At 38.6% G+C, this 20,886-nt stretch overlaps 1 protein-coding gene across 1 annotated transcript in view; it reads left to right on the plus strand.

The window, feature by feature from the left end:
• The first annotated feature begins 454 nt into the window (after positions 1–454).
• LOC111157357 (lysophosphatidylcholine acyltransferase 2) overlaps positions 455–20,886 on the plus strand; it is a 79,555-nt gene continuing 59,123 nt past the window's right edge. Inside the window, exons 1-7 of the mRNA XM_022518700.1 lie at positions 455–632; positions 10,595–10,734; positions 13,218–13,435; positions 15,026–15,138; positions 17,313–17,373; positions 18,393–18,451; positions 19,710–19,744. Of these exons, the coding sequence (XP_022374408.1) occupies positions 462–632; positions 10,595–10,734; positions 13,218–13,435; positions 15,026–15,138; positions 17,313–17,373; positions 18,393–18,451; positions 19,710–19,744 (797 nt within the window). The 5' untranslated portion in view covers positions 455–461. The remainder of the gene's footprint in view (positions 633–10,594; positions 10,735–13,217; positions 13,436–15,025; positions 15,139–17,312; positions 17,374–18,392; positions 18,452–19,709; positions 19,745–20,886) is intronic.

Raw genomic sequence — 20,886 nt, forward strand, 5'->3', positions numbered from 1 at the left:
TGTAAATCTGAGTTCCGTATATCCCCATTTTACAGAAGGGGCCAACTGAGGCTCATGGAGACATCGGTTTAGCCAAGGTCAGCCACAGAGCCCGGAAAAGAGATTGGTACTCCAGGTGGGCATGACCCTCAAGCAGAGAACTCTGCCTAAACTGTCATTGGGGGTGCCCTGCTCTGAGGGAGAAAGTCACCTCCAGGGGGCGGAGCTATATGACCAAAGAGGAAGAGCCCATACCTTAAGGGGTGTGGCTAGCGCTCAGAGGGTGGAGCCAGGGCCGGAGCATACGGAGTCAGAAGGGTGGGGCGAGACCGGACTGTGTCTAGTTGACTCGCGCTTGCGCGGAGCGCCCGCAGTAGCGCCGCGGGCTGGGACTCCGGAGAAGCTTCCCCTGGGTCTCCCGGGGCGCTTACTCCCGTGTTTCGCATCCGTCGCTGGGTCCGGTCCGACGGCCCGGCTGGGCCATGAGCCAGTGTGCGGAGGCAGCGGCGGTGGCAGCCACCGTGCCGGGCGCGGGCATGGGGAAAGCCGGGCTGCGGCCGCCTATGGTGCCCCGCCAGGCGTCCTTCTTCCCGCCGCCTGTGCCCAACCCTTTCGTGCAGCAGACGCGGATGGGAGCCGCGAGGTGTCTCCAGGTGAGAGCGTGGGCCAAAGGAGGGGTGTGGGTCTGACGGTGGAGGCAGACGCAGGTGAGAGATGTGGGACCGAAAGAGGAGGCAGATCTGGAGAGGGATGTGGGTCTGAAAGAGGAGGCAGATCCAGGGGAGGGGTGCGGATCTGAGAGGGGAGGCGGAGCCAGGTGAGAGAGGTGAAGGATGTGGGTCTGAGAGAGGAGGCAGATCCGAGGGAGGGGCCTGGATCGGCGGGGAGCTGTTGTCTGAGGGGAGTGTGGATATGGTGGGGAGGTATCAGGGGTGGGGGGCGCAAGTCTGAGAAGCAAAGGCCCTGCGGAATAAAGAGATGTGGATCTGCAAGGTGAAGGCTTTTGAAGAGACCCTAAGTCTGGAAGGGGCAGAGATGTGCGTATGAGAATTGAGGGCACTTGGAGGATGGTCCGAGGGTGTGTGAGAGGAGAAAATGCAAAGAACATGCGGGTCTGAGAGGCAGGTCCTAAACAGGAGAAAGCTGAGCCAGTGGCAGAGGAGACATTCCATGCCAAGAAGGGAGATCAGTCTGTGACAAGAGCTTCAACTTGAGTTTGTTAGAGTGGAGGGCTGGGCAATCTACAGGAGAGTGGGCTTGGGAAAGTATTTTCTTTCTTTCTTTTTTCTTTTTTTTTTCTTCTACCTTAGGGAAGGAGTGGAGTCAGTCTAGGAGGTGAAGAGTGAAGGAGAAGGCAGAGAACCCAGGTCTGGAATTAGAACAAGTAAGGCTGGGATGATCTAGCTGAGAAGGAGCAGCAAGGATAGGAAATCAGAGTCTAGGAAAAGGGATAATGTGGGTCAACTTAAGGTGTTCAGAAGTCTTCGCACTGATTCGGTCCTGAATCAGTCTTCACTCAAACGCGTCTAGATTCAACACTTCTGCAAACTTTCTTCCACTGTTAAAAATTGCTGAATACAAAAAGGAAGTTTCCTTTTCTTTCCTTTTTCTTGTAAAACGCTCTTTTACCATTAGCAGTTACAATTCGGTCTGTGGACTTCCTCTTTAGTGCAGTTAGCGATCAAAGAACAAGATAGAGTGTGCAAGCTACGTTTGTCCTGTGTGCTCTGCATGAAAGAAGAGGTTTTGATGTTTTCCTGTCCATCTCACGTATTTCTTTACTTCAGATTGGAAATCGTGTTATTTTTGCATAACCTACTTATATGCACTGAGACTTGTCCCCCGCAGTGGGTAAGAGTAATGGTAAATGGGTGTCTGTTGCAGAAGGGTGTGAGAGAGGAAGAGGAAGATAATGTAGTAATACCTCTTTGTAAAGAAACTAAATGTTTAAAAATTTAATCTTCATGTCTTTAAATGGGCAGATGCCCCCCTTTGTATCTTAAAACTTCTGAAACATTTCTAAATACATGGACTATCACTCAAGATTAATTTTAGTCTGATTTGGTCAAAGTAGTCATTCTTAAATGTAAATATGTCTATTTGGCTTCATATTTTGGAGAGAGGACCAAAGTGGTATATTTATAAAGAGACTAATTGTTGGTGTTGGTTTTCTTTTATTTTTCTTTTCTTTTCTTTTTTTTTTTTAATAGCATGGCCTGTTACTATTCGGAGAGCACTTTGGCATAGCTGTACGAGAGCTGTAGTATAATGGAAAGATCACTAGTTAAGTCAGGAAACCTGCTCAGGCTGTGCCATTTATCAGTTCGTTATATGACTTTGGCCAAGTCACTTAACTTCTTTGAACTTCACTTTTCTTATTTATTAAATTGAAATAGTCTTACACCAAAGAAGGGTTAAAATTAAGTGAGAAAATGTGTGAAAGAATCTGGACTGTTTGGTGATTTTAATATTGATAGTTATGCTATACTATGTTGCCTACAAATCTTAATACTGTATTTAAAATTTACAATTTGTATTAAATGGAATTGAATAGGTCTAGGTTTTTTTGTTTTGTGTTGTTTTGTTTTTAATTAAAAATGTAGACCAGAGATGGCTACAACAATGGCTTGAACAGTCTAGGCAAAAGGAAGATTTAACCAGACATGATTGAAAAACAGTATTGTCTGTATTATCAAGTTTAAAAGATCGATATGCTTTCACTTAAGTATGACTTACTATGATCAATTCAGACTAAATTTAATCTTGAATAATGATCAATATCTTGCTTAAGGGCTGTTGTCACTTTTGTATCTCATTGTAGGACTTAGCTTTGCCCTTCCCCTTCTCTTTTTTACAATTTAAGGTCCTGCTGCTTAGTGGCATGGAAACAAGTGGCCTCGCTTTCATTTCCTCAATAGAATATGGAATTGAAATAAGTGTTTCGTAGTAATCGTGGGTCATTTATCATACCAAAAGTATTTGTTAAATATCATTGTGTACCAGGCATAATGCTAATTTCTGGAGATATAGCAGTGGACAAGAGAAACAAGAACTCTGCCTATGAAGAAAATCCAGAGAAGAAGATTACATTAATAGAGTGTTGAAACAAGGCCTCCCTCCAAAGATGATGCATTACCAAACGGGAATATGATGGGGAATCCTCTTATTTTGTCAAAGAGTTAATCAAAGTTGGTTTATTTACTGTTAAATACTATTATTCGCTGCAGATCTGGAAATGGCACACAAAAAAATTAGCCCAATATTTGACAACTTAATTAAGGTGTTCATTCACATTTTGAATGTGAGTTAGCTTATGTGAATTCTAACCCTATCTTCAGGATCTATGCTATGGTCCTTTCTTGCAGTAAAGATTATTTCTAGGTCATGTGCAAGGCTATTTGCAAGGCTTATTTGACCTGCCTTGGAGGTCACCCGCTGCAGTCTTTTCTCTGGGGGTGTTTGCCAAAACAATCAGAGGCAATTGCTTAACATGACAGCTACCCGAGGCAGTGACTAATGATTGGAGCAAACAATAGGCTTAACCAAACAGCTTGCAAGAAGAAGCAAGGGAATGAGATGCCCATACGGGTTTGACATATTCATGGGAATCTAGAAGGGTATCTACCTGTATAGGTCTGTGTGTATTCCCAGGGCTAAGCAAGGGAATGAGATGCCCATACGGGTTTGACATATTCATGGGAATCTAGAAGGGTATCTACCTGTATAGGTCTGTGTGTATTCCCAGGGCTATGCACGTGAAAACAACAACAACAACAACAACAACAACAACAACAACAACAACAACGGAGACTATCCTAAGCTCTCATCTCTAGCTAACCATCAAGCTTTGTAGAAAGAGGAGGTAAAAGCTAAGGCAGAGCTGTGGACTTCCACTTGGCTGTGTGTTGAAGGTGTGTTCCAACATGTGCACAGAGATTCTTCACAAACATTGAGGAACTTACTGATTCCAGGCACTGAAGGAAATTTTATCTAATATTAGCTGACTCCCAAACTAATTGGTCAGAGACTTCAGTAGCCACACAGGATACATGGCAAAGAATACATCCTTTATAGAAATACATCATAACAGTTACTGAAGAAGCAAATAACAACAGATAGCAATAACAATGCACCTTGGTGACGGAAGAGAATCTGATTTTCAGAGTTGTTACATTATTTAAAATGTTTGGTTTTCAACAAAAAAATTGCAAAATATGCAACAAACAATAAAGTATGCCCCATAATAGCAGTCAGTAAAAACTATCTCCAAGGGATCCCAGATGTTGGACCTACTATCCAAAAACTTTAAGTCAGATATTTTAAATATGTTCAAATAACTAAAAGAAAAAAAATGTGAAAAGAACCAAAGCAAAATATGAGACAGTGAATCACCAAATAGAGATGGTCAGTAGAGATAGAAATTATTTAAATTATTTTAAAAAGAACCGAAAAGAAGTACAATAACTGAAATGAAAAATTCACTAGAGGGACTCAACAGCAGACTTGAGCAAACAGAAGAATCAGCAAATTTAAAGATAGTTCAATTGAAATTAATTGATCTGAGGAACAGAAAGAAAAAAAATTGAAGAAAAGTGAACAGAACCTCAGAGACCTGTAAGGTATTATCAAGTGTATCAACATAAGCAGAATGGGAGCCACAGAAGGAGGCAAAGAATTTTTGAAGAAAAAATGGCTGAAAACTTGCCAAATTTAGTGAAAAATAGTAACACATTCAAAAAGTTCAATGACTTCTAAGTATAATAAACTCAAAGATATCCGTATCTATACATATCATAATCAAACTGTTAAAAGGCAAAGAAAGAAAGAGACTCTTGAAAGCAGAAAGAGAGAAGTAATTCATCATACAGAAAGAGATCCTGAATAAGAGTGATGTCTGATTGTTCATCAGGAACCATGGAGGCTAGAAGGCAATAGGATGATATACTCAAAGTGCTGAAAGTAGAATATTGTCAACCAGGATTTATATAGTCAGAAAAACTATCTTTCAAAAATAGAGGAGAAATTAACAAAAACAGAATTTGTCACTGGTACACACGCTCTGAAAGAGATACTGCAGGGAGACCTTTGGTTGAAATGACACTAGAGAGTAACTCCAGTCCACATGAAGAAATTAAAATACTGGTAAAGATAACTACATGTATAAATATAAAAGACACCATAAATATAATTTTTATTTGTAAATCTTTTGTCTTCTTTGTGATCTTTTTAAAAACTAATTAATTTATTTATTTGACAGACAGAGATCACAAGTAGGCAGAGAGAGAGGGGGAAGCAGGCTCCCCGCTGAGCAGAGAGCCCAATGCGGGGCTTGATCCCAGGACCCTGGGATCATGACCCAAGCTGAAGGCAGAGGCTTTAACCCACTGAACCACTCAGGCACCCCTGTCTTCCATGATTTAAAGGACAACTACATAGGGGCACCTAGGTGGCTCAGTCAGTTAAGGATCCAACTCTTGATTTCAGCTCAGGCCATGATCTCAGGATTCTGGGATCAAGTTCTGTATTAGGCTCCACACTCAGTGGGGAATCTGCTTCTCTCCTCTCCCTCTGCCCCTCCCCTGACTCATGTGCACACATATGCTCTCTCTCTAAAATAAATAAATCTTTTTTAAAAAGACAATTACACAAAGCAATGTTTAGAAATCTGTGTTGATAGATATACAATGTATAAGATGTAATTTATATGACAAAATTAGCAAACAGGAGGAAGGAGGAAATAGAGTTGAGCTATTAGAGCACAATTTTTATATCCTATTATAATTAAGTTGGTATTAATCCAAGCTAGGTTACTGTAAATGAAGTTGGGAACACTTAGGGCAACCACTAAGAAAATTAATTTTAAAAGAAGTGACAAGGGAATTAAGATAGTACACTAGAAAATATTACTTAACATAAAAGAAGGTAATAATGGAGAAATAGAGAAATGAAAAAGACATAGATATGTAGAAAGCAAGTAGCAAAAGAGCAGATGTAAATCTTACCAGTAATTACATTAAATATAAATGGAAGTGAGAGATGGAAGAATTGATAAAAATATACAATCCAACTCTATACTATATAAAAAGACACACTTCAGATTCAAAGACCCAAATAGGTTGAAAGTAAAAGAATAGAAAAGATACACCATGCAAACAATAACCAAGAGAGAACTGGAGGGGCCATATTAATATTAAATAAAAAAGACCTTAAGACAGACATTGTTACTAGAGATAAAGGAAGACACGTTACAATGATAAAAGGGTTACATCATCAAGAAAACAATTAGAACCATATATGCACCTAACAACAGAGCACCAAATACACAAAGCAAAATAAATTGAAGCAGAAAATACACAATTCAACAATAGTAGTTAGAGACTTCAGTTCCCCACTGTGAGTAGTGGTAGAACAATGAAACAAAATATAAACAAGAAAAAGTCTTGAACAACACTCAACTAAGAAATATATAAAGAGAGCAGCCCATCCAGCAATAGCAGAAAACACATTTTCTCAAGTGCCCAAGGAATATTCTCTAAGACAATTATAGTAGGCTATAAAACAGGTTTCAATAAATGTAGGAGGATTACAATAATATAATATATGTCATCCAACCACAATGGATTGCAATTAGGAAAAAATAAGAAATTGGGACACCTGGGTGGCTCAGTGGGTTAAAGCCTCTGCCTTCGGCTCAGGTCATGAGCCCGGGGTCCTGGGATCAGGCCCCACATGGGGCTCTCTGCTTGGCAGGGGGCCTGCTTCCTCCTCTCTCTCTGCCTGCCTCTCTGCCTACCTGTGATCTCTATCAAATAAATAAATAAAATCTTTAAAAAAAAAAAAGAAATTTAGGAAATTCACAAATAATTGGAAATTAAATTACTGCTAAATAATCAGTGATTTAAAGAAGAAATCATAAGAAATATTTGTAAATACTTTGAGATGAATGAAAATGAAGACAGTGTGTAAAAAATATGTGGCTAGCATTACCTTGATAACAGCATCTGAAAAAATATAAGAAAGGGTTACACTTCTGTTCAACATTAAACTGGGGGTCCTAGCCAGTGCAATGAAATAAGAGAAGAATTACAAGATGGAGAGATGAGAAAAGAAAGTGAATTTTCTCAGTCAGAGAAAATCAAATACCTTATGATTTCTCTCATATGTGGAATTTAAGAAACAGACAAATAACAAAATAAGCAAAGGGGAAAAGAGAGAGACAAACTGAGAAACAGACTCAGAACCATAGAGAACAAACTGATAGTTGTTACCAAAGGGGAAGTGGATGGGGGGATTGGTAAGATAGGTGATGGGGAGTAAGGAAGGCACTCTTCCTGATGAGCACTGGGTAATGTATGGAATTGTTGAATCACTGTATTGCACATCTGAAACTAGGAGGACACTGTAATGTTCCCCTAACTAGAATTTAAAATAAAATTTTAAAAAATTAAAAATACAAAAAGAAAGGAAAAATTATATTTATTTCACAGATATCATGTTTGTATATGTAGAACATTCTAAAGAACCTACAAAGTGGCTAACAGCTAGAAGTAGTGACTGAACTTGGCTAGGTTGTAGGACATAAGATTAAAACTTAAAATCAGTTACATGTCTATATACTAGTAGCAAACAATTGCCATGTAAAATTAAATTATCTTGTTTATAATAGCAATAAAATAACATTAAACAACTGGGAATATATTTAACCAAAACCATTGAAAACAACAAAACACTGTTGTGAGGAATTAATGAAACTTTATATAACTGGAGAGATGTGTTATGTTTGTAAATTGGAAGAGTCAATATTATCATGGTGATAATTCCTCCCAAATTGACCTATAGGTTCACTGAAACCCTAACAAAAATCCCAATAGACTTTTTTGTTTGGGTAGAAACTGACAAATTAATTCTGAAATATATGTGAAAATGCAAAGGAACTAGAGTAGCCCCAAAAAAGTTTGAAGAAGAAAACGCTGCAGAACACAGTACCTGATTTCAAGACTTATTTAAAAAAAAAACAACAAAAAACGGCAGAGTTGAGAGAATGGGGTATAGACAGAAGAGTAGATGAACCAAGCAACGAAACATAATGGAGAGCCCACACATATGTGTTTGATTGATTTTTGATAAAGTTGTCAAGAAAATTCGTTATCGAGTATCAAGTCTTTTCAACAAATGGTGTTGGGACAACCAGATAGAGGCTATGGATGAAAACTAATCTCGATCCCTAGCGCATACCACACACAGAAAGTAATTTAACATGGATCATAGACTGAAAAAAGCTAACACCATACAGCTTCTAGAAGAAGAGAATATAAAATATCATCATGACCTGGAGGTAAGTAAAGATTTCTTAGAAATGACACAGAAAATTAAAATTGATAAATTAGTCTACATCAGAATTAAAATTCTTCTCATCAAAAGATACCATTAAGAAAATGAAAAGGCGGGGCGCCTGGGTGGCTCACTGGGTTAAGCCTCTGCCTTCGGCGCAGGTCATGATCCTAGGGTCCTGGGATTGAGCCCCGCATCGCATCGGGTTCTCTGCTCAGCGGGGAGCCTGCTTCCTCCTCTGCCTGCTTCTCTGCCTACTTGTGATCTCTCTTTCTCTGTGTCAAATAAATAAATAAATAAAATCTTTAAAAAAAAACCCCTCATAATCTGCACGCTTAGAGTAGATGCATTTTAATTTGAGATAAATTGTGCCTTGATAAAGTTGATTTTTTAAAAAAGAATACTAAGACCAAATGTTGGCAACCGACCAAAATTCTCATATGTTGCCAGTAACACTTGGAACTATTACAACCACTGTGGAGAGCACTTTGGCAGTTTCTTATCAAGTTGAACTGTCTGTAACCCAGCAATTCCCCTCCCAGGATGAGAAAGGAAAACACATATCCGCGAAAAGGTTTGTACAAGAATGTTCATAGGGGCTTCAGTCATAAGAGCCCACGACTGGAAATAAGCCAAAGATTGATCAACAGAAGACTAAATAAATTGTCCCATACACAATCAAAAATTCTGCAATCAAAAATAATGAATTATTCATTTATAAAATCACATAGTTGAATTGCAGAAACATTATGTTAAGCGAGAGAAGCTTAGACACGTAAGAATGGATAATGTATGATTCATTTGTATGATGTTCAAGAACAGACAAATGGATAATGTATGATTCATTTGTATGATGTTCAAGAACAGACAAAACTAATCTCTGGTGATAGAAATCTCACATCGGTTACTTAAGAGGGTAGGAAGAAGCCCAAGATGACTGGAGGGCAGACATCGTCTGTGTCTTGATTGCGGTGGTGGTAGGTACTAGAGTACACATTTATCAAAACTCACTAAGCTATCTACTGAAGAGCTGTGCATTTCCTTGTATGTAATTTTGACTTCAAACACGCACACATGCACACACATAATTTGACAGAGATCAAATTAGATGTTAAATCATCTGACAGAAAAGTAGGATCATTTTGGTGTTCATAAATTATCTGATGATGCCCAGATTCACATTAAGGGCCAGGAAAAGCAGAAGGACAGCGCTGTTTGAATAGTGTGGTTGGCTAATAGAAAGATGATTTAGCATGCATGAAAAAAGTCAATATGGTGGGACGCCTGGGTGGCTCAGTCAATTAAGCATCTGTCTTTGGCTCAGGTCATGATCCCAGGGTCCGGGGATTGAGTCCCGCATTGGGCCCTTGCTCAGCAGGGAGCCTGCTTTTCCTTCTGCCTCTGCTGCTCCCCCTGCTTGTGTGTGCTCTCTCTCTCTCCCTCTCTCTGACAAATAAATTTTTTAAATCTTTTAGAAAAAAAAAGTCAATATGGTATAGGATTAAGAGCAAAGGCTTTGTAACCAAGCTGGGTTCAAACCCTGGTGTTGCTTCTTAGTAAGTATGATCTTAAGCAGTGTCACCTAAGTTCCTCTGTGCCATTCTTTTCCCATATGTAAAACAGCCTAAGGTTATAGGAATCAAATGGGTCCCTATATGCCAAGTGCTTCTTCCACCCACTATATAATAAGCATTCATGTATTATTGGCCATTTTTACTAATTTTCATTCTTATTCTTACTTGTTTTTTATTTTATTTTTTCCTTCTCCATCTTCTTATTGTTGTTAGTTATAAAGGACTGGCAGGTCTATAAAATACTGCACTTACTCGTTCACACTCTAATACCTTCATTAACACTCTTCCTTCTATTGATAGCTCTCAAAAACCAATTTCCCCTCTTACCTTGCTAGCTTCTGCTTGTCTTTAAAGACCATTCAGCCGTCAACTCCTCCAGGAAGCTTTCCCTGACTGCGTAGTGAGATACAGCGTTTCCCCAACATCCTCTAGTCACTTTCCTTAATAAACAGATCAGGTGTTCTTATAGTACCTGGTTTTCTTCACTGTTGCTTTTGCTATATTGTAGGTGGTGTACAGCAGGATATAATATGTACATTATTTTTCTTTGAGCTGAGATTCATGTCTGGTGCGGGGTAATATTCAATTCATCCTTCAATGAACACATGAATGACACAAAACTTTGCTCTTCTGCGTTTCTGGTTGATAGCCAGAACATTAAAATACTGTCCCTTCATCTACTTTTTTTTTTTTTAACTTTGTGCTTTCAGATTTTCTTTCTTGGAATTATCCTGCTTCCAATCCGTGCCTTGTTGGTCGCATTAATTGTATTACTCGCCTGGCCATTTGCCACCATTTCAACTGCATGCTGTCCTGAAAAGCTGACCCATCCAATAACTGGTTGGAGGAGGTAAGAAAGAATAATGTCTAAATGTTAGGTAAATCAAATAAAGAAGAGTTTACCATAGTTCAGTCATCGATCGATAGCTTTAGCTACTGATGCCAACACAGTAGTCACCATTTATTTCCCATTTCTCAGATGAAACGGTTATTAATTCATCGTTTGGAGAAATTGCTTCCGGAGCACCTCTGGATAATCTGATGAAGCTCTAATTTCCTACTATTAAAATATTGTTTTCTGAGTTATTGCCGAAAAGCGATAGATCCCTTGTTCTGGAAGACCCAGGTAGTAGGCCTGAAACTACTACAGCTGAAAAGTACCTTTTTCTGCTCTCCCTCAGTCTTGACATTTGCTTTTGTCCCTCCATAGTAACTACGTATTTTCTGCAGTGGCATAATTAGGCAGGTCAGTTACAGTGTATTGAATACTTCAGTGATTATTATTACAGTTTAATTCTTAATCAGTAGAGCCTAGCTTTTTAAAACATCAGCGTAGAAGCAGAATGGAACTGCTTCTCCAGCATTATCTCATTAGGAGGGTGTTAGAGAATAGACTTATCACAAATTAACAAAGTTACTGGTCAAAGTTCACTCCCCTGGGGCAGAGTCAACTTGTTGCCTTAGGTTTATCCTGAGAGTGAAGCCTTTTAAAATGTGCATTTCCTTGGAATGGGAAGCCATCGCTGAGTTTTAGGGCACGGTCGAACTTTCTAAAATTGTGCACATTTTTTTCTTTGCACGCAGGGTCCATTCCTTCCATCCAAATCTCAAAGGAGAATGTCCTCCAAAAATTTTTGAAAACCACTGTTCTAGAAACTTTTAAAAATATGCAATTCACCATCCAGTTCATGTTCTAGTAAATGTCAACATTCAGCCCAAGGCTGGTTTGAAGCAGAAGTGAATCCAAGGCTGGCAGTGTCCCCAGAGAACTAATACCACCTCAATCCTTGCAAATTTCACTGCTTTGTTTTAGAGCTCAAGGTTGTATGTCACTAAAAATTACTTTATGAGAGGTTCGTTTTTTGGGTTTTGTTTTTTGTTTTTTTGTTTTTTCCATGATGTGCTCATCCCTCTCAATTACCCCTTTGGTTTCTATCATTGATGGCTTATGGAGCCCTATAATGACGGAGGGAATAGTCCAAGAATCCAGAAAACAGATTTAATAAATGTTAGGGGGGGCAGAAAGTTCTATTTTTGCCAATTAAGCAAGTATCTCTACTTATCCTCAAACGGGTAACATTGACGTTAATTATGCAGCACCCAACTTTTAGCCTTTTTGAAATCATTTGAATGGAAGTGTCCAACAGCTTTGAACATGGGATATTTTAAAATGCAATTGTCAGAATTTACATCGCTGTAAATCAAAACTAGGAGGTGTGGAGATTCGGTTAATGGGGCGAGCTTTTTATTCTTAGGTAAATGGACATCTGAACTGGAAAGACCGAGAAGGAGAGAGACAGTCATTTCCCCATGCCCTCTGGAAAAGTGCTTTGGTTCTCTGTGTCTTACTTTCTCCTTATGGAGAAACTTCCTCAGTGACCTTCCTAGCCCCTCACTGCATTTGGCAAGACTGTTGAGAGGTAGACAGGAAGCCTATTTTTTAAGGCTCCCATTAGATGTCTTGTGGGAAATACACACGATTTGCTTTCCATGAAAAGCTGTATGCTTATTCACAACCTCAGATGCCTATTCTGTGTTTGCATTTCTAGAAGTGGGTTTTTGTCTCCCTGCTCAGTTGAGCTTCTCAAGGACCGAGACTGGGTCTTATTTGTCTCCTGTGTCCAGCGCAGGTCACCTGGGCAAGTTCGATGAATTATTTTCTAAAGACAGAAATTCTTTTTAAAAAGGAAGCAGTTCGATATCTGAAATTAAGTGCATCTATGTTCCAAGGAATTGAGATGGCGAATTTACCTTTTAAAATATTTGATGATGTCTAAGAATTATAATGGTCTAGTTAATAAGGCTTTTAAAAAAAAAAAAATTACTCCGAGGACAGATTCAGCATGAGAGTTCCAAAAGTCTTTGGGGGAGATAGTAGCATCTTTATTACCCAAATGTACGTTCCCAAGGTGTCTGCTCTGAAGGACTGTACTCACGTGGGTTTCTCAGTGGGGGATGTGTGTTGTCAGTGGAGTCACTTATTAGCCATACATCCTTGGGAAATTTCGCTTCTCTCTGCCTCAGTTTCCCAGCTGCAAAATAAGGGTGCTAATAAATAATACCCATTTCATAAAATTGGGCTGAGGATTAAAGAAATCTAAAGTCCTTCGAATAGTGCCTGGCGGAAAGAATGTTTCATATAACTGCGAGCTATTCTTAGCTCATATTTTAAAATGAAGTATTCTGACACGTTTGGGTTTTTGTGTTGTGTTTTAGAGCAAAGCCCTGCTGTTAGCTGAGATTAGCAAGACTAATTGTGTCTTTTCTTTTCTTCCTTTCTTTCTTTCTTTTTTTCTTTTCTTTTTTTTTTTTTTTTTGTATTTCTTTCCAAAGGAAAATCAGTCAACCAGTTTTGAAGATTCTGGGTCATGCCATGTTCTTTTCAATGGGGTTCATAGTTACTGTGAAGGGAAAGGTGGCGAGACCCACGGAGGCCCCAATTTTTGTCGCTGCCCCCCATTCCACATTCTTTGATGGGATCGCTTGTGTCGTAGCCGGGTTGCCCTCAATGGTCTCTCGAAACGAGAATGCACAGGTTCCTCTGATTGGCAGTAAGTACTTGTAAGACAACATAGATATTTTCATGCTCATGGTTTGCCTTAAAAAAAAAAAAAAGCCAAACTATCATTTATCAGTGGGCTTTTTAAAAACTCTCAGATAATGAAATACTTCAAAACTATTCCTTACTTCTAGTGAGGAACTATATGGAAGGAAGGAATTTATGGTCAAGGTTAGAGACCTCCCTGTCTGTACCCTTAGAATTCTTTCAAATTCTTATTTTTGTCACCGTACTATCACTGCTTAGTGTTTGTATATCTAGCTAGAAAGACCAGCTTTCAAGTCCCAAACATGCTTGATTTTTCGAGAGAGAGAATGTAACTGAAGAATTTGTGAAAACACTGGTTACTTGCTATTTCACGAATTTCTCTTTGGGGTATTAGGCTGATAGACACATGAAGTCTTTTTCCTCTTAACTCTGTTTTCTTATTATTGCCCCAGAGTCTCCATGAGGGACCAACGTGAAACTCTTTGAAAATTATGATGTGGAACGATAAGTGCCTCCTGCCATAAAAAATAATGAAGTCAGTGAGATGTGTATCCCACCAGATGCTTTGGTCCCTCCCTAGGGTGCAGGTCTCTAAGCAACCGCTCCCAGTCGTCCCAAGGTTATTGCAAGCATCCAGTGGTGAGAGAGTGGGTGTGGAATTTGCCTGATGTTACCTTGGCACTCTGGAGAAATAGCATAGTTCCTGCTACTTTGTCACTCAGCTAAGAAAAACACACATGCACACTCTTTCTCTCTCTTCTCTCCGCCCCCCTCTCTCTGTCTCTTTTTTTTTTTTCCAGTGTAACCAACTTGCTTTGTATAATATGGCATTTTCATGAAAAACTATTTAACAGTAGATTTTCAATAAATTGGGGCACTTGAGTGGCTCAGTCTTTAAGCATCTGCCTTCAGCTCATGTTGTGATCCTGGGGTCCTGGGTCCTGGAATCGAGCCCCGCATTGGATGCCCTGCTCAGTGGGAAGCCTACTTCTCTCTCTCCCACTCCCCCGGCTTGTGTCCCCTCTCTCACTGTCTCTCTCTCTCTCTGTGTCAAATAAATAAATAAATAAACACGTTAAAAAAAAAGATTTTCAGTAAACTGAGGTTTATTATGCATGTATGAGAAAGCTCCCCACTTAGAAGACTGGCGTGCTGAAAATGTGAATAAAATTAATAATTGCTCCCTATCCATGTGTACTCTGAATTCACAAAATCAGTTGTCAGGCTATTCCTAAAATAAAACAAGATAATCTTGTAGTATATATTCCAAAGGTTGATTGTCAGTTGAGGAAGAAGACCTTCAGGGAGAAAACTGCATTTGTTTCCTTTCGTATTCTTGCTGCTAACTTCTGTTATATCAATGAAATCCTGTACGTATAAAAACAAAACAAAACAAAACAAAAAAAAACCCTTCTCATAAGCTGTGAATTAAAGCAGATTTTTTTAAAGTTCTCTTTGATTTGCTATATTTTAACTTTACATGAAAATTGTTTTATGATTTATCCAGTATCATTGCTATGGTAGCTTTAGCCAAAAAAAAAAAAAAAAAAAAAAAAAAAAAAGACTTGGCTCTGACCTTTTGTTTGTCTTAAAGGACTGTTACGAGCTCTGCAGCCAGTGCTGGTGTCCCGGGTGGATCCAGACTCTCGAAAAAACACAATAAATGAAATAGTAAGGCGAGCAACATCAGGAGGGCAGTGGCCACAGGTAAAAACACAGGAAATGTCCGTTTAGATATATTGCGAGTTTACTTACTGCGTATGTGTAAATCATTTGGACCCACAGATGGCAGCGTCTGGGGACACCCGTGCTGGGTGTCTTCAGGATAATAGAAACAGAACAAATGAGTGAGTATTAAAAAGTCCTCTTTCCTGTGAGAAACTCCATGGGATTAAATATATCATTCTTTCTTACCTTCCAAACTCTTCGAAACAATTTTTACTTTATGTCATAAAAAGTAATTCTCTACCCCTGAATTTATTTATTATCTTAAAAACAAAATATCAAAGCTCAATTCTACTCAATAATATGGTAGGTTTATTTATTTATTTTTTAAAAGCGATTATCATCTTAATCTTGTCCAAAGTTTATTTAGGCAGGGCTTTTCACTTCAGGGGGTACATCAGAATCACTTATAGAACTTTTTCAGACTTTCAGACTATCTTACTAACCCTATCACCTAGAATGCCTTTTAAAGTTGGCGGGGGGCGGGCAATATTTTCTGGATAAAGGAAGCCTCCTGGGTAATTCTGGTCAGTATCACTCTACCTTGTCCTGGGTATAAGCGGGGGACTCTAGCAGGACTCATGATCTGCAGTGATCTGGCCACCCATGATGATGAGTAGATGTTAAAATACCAAGAGGAATATGTGGGTTTCTAAACCCACCAGGAGGTTTAGAAACCAGGGCATGTGAGGAATGATTTTTAAAAAGTGACCAGGAAGGGGCGCCTGGGTGGCTCAGTGGGTTAAAGCCTCTGCCTTCGGCTCAGGTTATGATCCCAGGATCCTGGGATCAAGTCCCGCATCGGGCTCTCTGCTCAGCAGAGAGCCTGCTTCCTCCTCTCTCTCTGCCTGCCTCTCTGCCTACTTGTGATCTCTGTCAACTAAATTAAAAAAAAAAAAAAAAGTGACCAGGAAGAAACAGCACTCGGAATAAGGGTTCGGTTTTTCTCTTTGGATCCAGGGACTCTATCTAGGACTGGTAGGCCAAAGTTAACAAATTGGTAAGATTTCAGCCCATCTCGCTCATCTCAAGGAACTTTCTGTCCAGATGTACGATGATCTGATCTGAAATCCTTTTCCAGAATTTTCAGGCACTGACTAAGCAACCACTTGGGGGGGATATTGTAGAAAGAATTCAAGCATTGGCATACTGGATGGCTTTTAATGCCCCCTTCCAGGTCGGAGATGTTATGATTTACACTGTATCCACTCATTAATAGAGTAGCTATAGAGTTTCCATTGAGGGAACCATATTTGATATTGTAACCAGTTACAATAGGAAATAGGAAAACAATAGGAAACTTGTTTTTGTTTTTAAACTGGGGGGTGAAATTGCATACACTTATCATTTTTATTTTATAAATAACCCATCATGGTAGCACTTTTGCCTGATAAAGTTTTCCCTTTCTAATTATCGTTTAAAAAAATACCAAATAATTACACATACTAACTACTGTGGGTACAGGAACTTTCTGTTTTTATTTTATGTACTTCGCAATTCACTCATTGCCAAATTCTAAAATCTTCAGAAAATCCAGCTTGTTCACTTAATGGGGAAACTAACTGCACTGTGTGACTTTCACATGAAGAACAGAAAAAACTATGTTAAAAGATAAAAATACTTTCTCAAAAAAGATACTGAATTGTATTCCATATGTCTACTAACCCAAGTAAGCATAAAGCATTGTTGTAAGTATTTTCTCCTTTTTCCCTCCTCCAAATATCCCTGAACAGTATGTTGTAGGAGTGAAGATCCTTGAATGGGAAAACAGAAACAAGGAAGTAGTAATGATTCAGTTAAGGATGGATAGCAGGAGAGGAAAGAGTTTAATGTCCTCTTTGGCCATGACGTAGGGCCTGCATCTTCTTTTAAGTTTATCCAAATCATTAGCATCGTCATTAAGAAACATTTATTAAATGTATTTTCTATTCAGAGCTTTAATCCATTTACTAATTATCCCAATGGTCAGAAAATAGTGCTTTTAGAGGAAAACTGGATAATCCAATTCTAACTTTCGATAGTATCAAATATTAGCCTTTTATTTCACTTTTGTTTTATAAGAATTAGCAGCTCTTTGTGAATTCATAAGAATGAGTAAAGAGGTAATCTATTAATTAGACTGAAATATTAAATCTACGTATTCCTTTTCTCCCAAGATACTAGTTTTCCCAGAAGGTACTTGTACTAATCGTTCCTGTTTGATTACTTTTAAACCAGGTGAGATCAATTAAATTATGTACTATAACAAAGTATGGACGATTTCTCAAATGATTTGATACTAATACACAGAACAGCTTGTTTGTGCTGGCGTTTCCCAGTAGAAAGTTTTTAACATTGCAAATCCTCAAAACTCACTCCTTTACTTTCTGTTTTGGTTTCATAACCCCTTCTTCCTTGGATTGTTGTGCGTGTGTGTGTGTGTGTGTGTGTGTGTGTGTACGTGTGAACCATATTTGATATTGTATCCAGTTGTGTACGTGCACACACATGTACACACACAGAAACCACTGACAGATTTTTCTTTTCCTCCAAGGATACTCTTATAGGCACTCCAGTTCCTGCATTATCCAGTAGAAAACTATTTTGGTGATCATTATAAAGCCTTCAGATGCATTCTTTGCTTTACTCCTTTTTTTATAAAATATTATAAAGTCACTAATTTCATAGTAATGTGTAATTTCATACATAATTTCCTAGTAACTGGTAATGCTTTAACATGTTTTTGTATTAGCTGCTAGAATGCCCAGAGCCAAAGTTAGAACTCACTTCTAGTAAGTGGGATAGTCTTTGCTCCCAGGTATTTGCTTTTTTATTTTATTTATTTATTTGTTCTCCTCAGTTTCTCTTGGTCTTGTCTTTGTCATTACTTTTTTAAAAAATAATGAGTATTATTTTTTTGAATAATGATTTTTTATAAAAAAATTTTTATATTTTTATTATAAAAATAATTTAATAATTATTTTTTGAATAATGAGTATTTGGAAAATGAGAACACGTGGAGATGTAAATAAATATTTTCAGCAACTTGGGCATAACATAAATATTTTGGTTTCATAATTCTGAATTTTAGAACGCTCTCGTTTTGGTAAACACCAGGGATTTACCAACCTTTAGCAAATAGTTTATGTGTACTCTTAAACCAGTAAGGAAAGGTATATCGCTTATTATTAATTTTCTTCACTGTAAACTGTATAGTCCTATAAGGAAGATGCTATAATATTTCACTGTGGTTATAGGAGCCTTCATTCCTGGAGTTCCGGTGCAGCCGATCCTCCTCAGATACCCAAACAAGCTGGTGAGCACAGTGTTTTACAGTGGCAAAAATCTCAGACGTTCCCAACAGGACAAATTCTCTAGCACCCCTTTTAATCTTTGAATAAAGTCCTGAATAGACATACCATGGATGAACATGGGCAGACCCCACTCCCCTTGCCATGTGAAGGATTTAGAAGTTTGCAAGATAGGCACGTACTTGGGGACACCAATATTATATTCTGTCTCTGCTGTTACTAAGCTCCAGGAGAGCATTTCCTTAGCTTCTACTCTGTTGTCAAGGTGATGGTACCAGTAAGTCTCAGATTCAAGGTCTTCTTAGACCGGGTAGCAGAAGACTTGCATATAGTTTGTGATTTTCACTAAGCCCAAAAGGAGAATTTTCCTGATTCAGTGGTTATTGCTGAAAGGATAACGGGTGTAGCAGGATAAATTTGGGGTTGGCTTGGTGTTTCATTTCTGGCTCCATACTTACTAGCCATGTGACTCTTAGCAAGTAACTTAAATATGAAGATAGGGAAAGAATCTGTCATCCTACAGAAAGTGCATAGTTGGCTTAGAAGACAGTCTCTCTGCTCTAGCCAGGTACACTGTTGTCCTCTGGATATGGACGGTGCCACCATTTCCCTAAAGAAAGATTTTCTGGAATCTGTTTTGGTTTTTAGAGGAACTTTCCCTACTAGAGACTTTACATAAAAAGGCAGGCTGTAAATAACTACCTGTGTTATTTAAGGTCAAGAGTTCTTGCTCAAGTCGGCTTTTCTTTCAGTGGCTTCTCAAACTTTTGATATCCGTGGTTAAAAAAATTAGAATCCATCAAAATTTACTTATACTTCTGCCTATTTGACACCTACTGAAATTCTTTCACTATGTATTACTTTAATCTGTTCTCCCAAATACCTGCCCCCCCGACCGCCTTTGGTTGAGAACGGTTATATTCTGGGTTTTGTTAGCAAATTAATTACCTAGCTATGTTCATATTAGGAGAAAGATAGCTAACATGCACATAGTTTTATTAAAAATTAAGAGCAACTTAATTCCACAAAAAGATAGGTGGTTACATATGGAAAACGGATTTTGGTATGTCGATATATAATCCAAGAATTCACAGAGTAATGCCCTGCTGATAATAGTCTCATTTTACACTTCAACATACTGCTTTTAATTCAGAAGGAAAGTATGTGAATACCAATATTAAAATAAGATTTTTTTTTAAAGATTTGGCTTTTATGTGGCATTTTTTCACTGAACTAACAGTCTAAATATTTCTGTTATTGTAGGATACCGTGACTTGGACGTGGCAAGGATATACATTGTAAGTCACTTCTCTTTATTATTGGTTTATTTGAATTTTATTCAAGTGAAGAAAAAAAAAGATCATTTATTCCTTTTTTTTAAATAAGCCTTGTTTTTTTTGTAAAAGGAAAGATTTCTCTTTTTTTAAGCTTTTATTTGTTTATGTATTTATTTGAGAGAGAGAGTGTGTGTGGAACCGAGGGATAGGGAGAGGGACAAGTAGACTCCACCCACTGAGCTAGAGCCGGAGCCTGACGCAGGGCTCGATCTCACAACCCTGAGAACAGGACTTGAGCTGAAACCAAGAGTCAGACTCCCAACCGACTGAGCCACCCAGGTGCCCCTAAAAGTAAAGATTTCTAATCAGCTTCTAAAATCTTGTCACCGAGAAGTCTCTGTAGAGAGCATCACTCTCTTGCCCATTAAACCCCCAGTCCCTCCCATGTGCAGAATTCTGTCTGCCATGTCTTATGGGTCTCACGCGCGTATCTACCAATTCTTAAGAACCAGTCCAGTGACCTGGTTTGCATCCTACTTAGCTTTAATCTTGTAGTTTTATTTCCGTTGCTGGCTTGACATGTTAGCTGGTGTCTCCATTGTTGTTTTACTCTATCGGTTTAAGCAGTCCAGAGCCATTGCGTCATAGGGCCTGAAATAGCCGTGATGTGTCTGATCTGAGCTGAGAAAATAGCTAAGCTTTCAGTTCCGTTCTTGGATTCTAAAAGCATGGGGATCAGCAATTTCTATAAACATTTAAGAGAGGAGAGAAACAGCTCACCAGTAAGCCAGCTGAAGTGAAACAGGCCTTTAGAAAGAACAGAACATGTAGAATCTTACTTTCCCTCAAGACCTTTGATCGAGTTCCCCCTGGATTAAGTCCGAGCCCATCCACACTGTGGTGAGAACCTTGGATAAAATGCCTGGATTGGAGGGCTTTGCCTTGGGCCTTCCCCAGCAATGCCTTTTGATACTGAACACAGAGTTTATATAACATTGTTGATGCACAGACAACCACTTGGACATATTTAAAGGGAATCCTCATTTGCCTTCAAGTACCTTGTGACTTCCTTAGATCATCCCAACAACATATGAAAGTCTGATTTTTTTTTTTTTAACTGCATACCAATTTTCTCCATGTGTGAATTGCACTGAAATAATAAG

This window comes from Enhydra lutris, unplaced genomic scaffold (assembly GCF_002288905.1).
Source record: "Enhydra lutris kenyoni isolate GAN:26980312 unplaced genomic scaffold, ASM228890v2 scaffoldscaffold54, whole genome shotgun sequence".
NCBI classification, from domain to species: domain Eukaryota; kingdom Metazoa; phylum Chordata; class Mammalia; order Carnivora; family Mustelidae; genus Enhydra; species Enhydra lutris.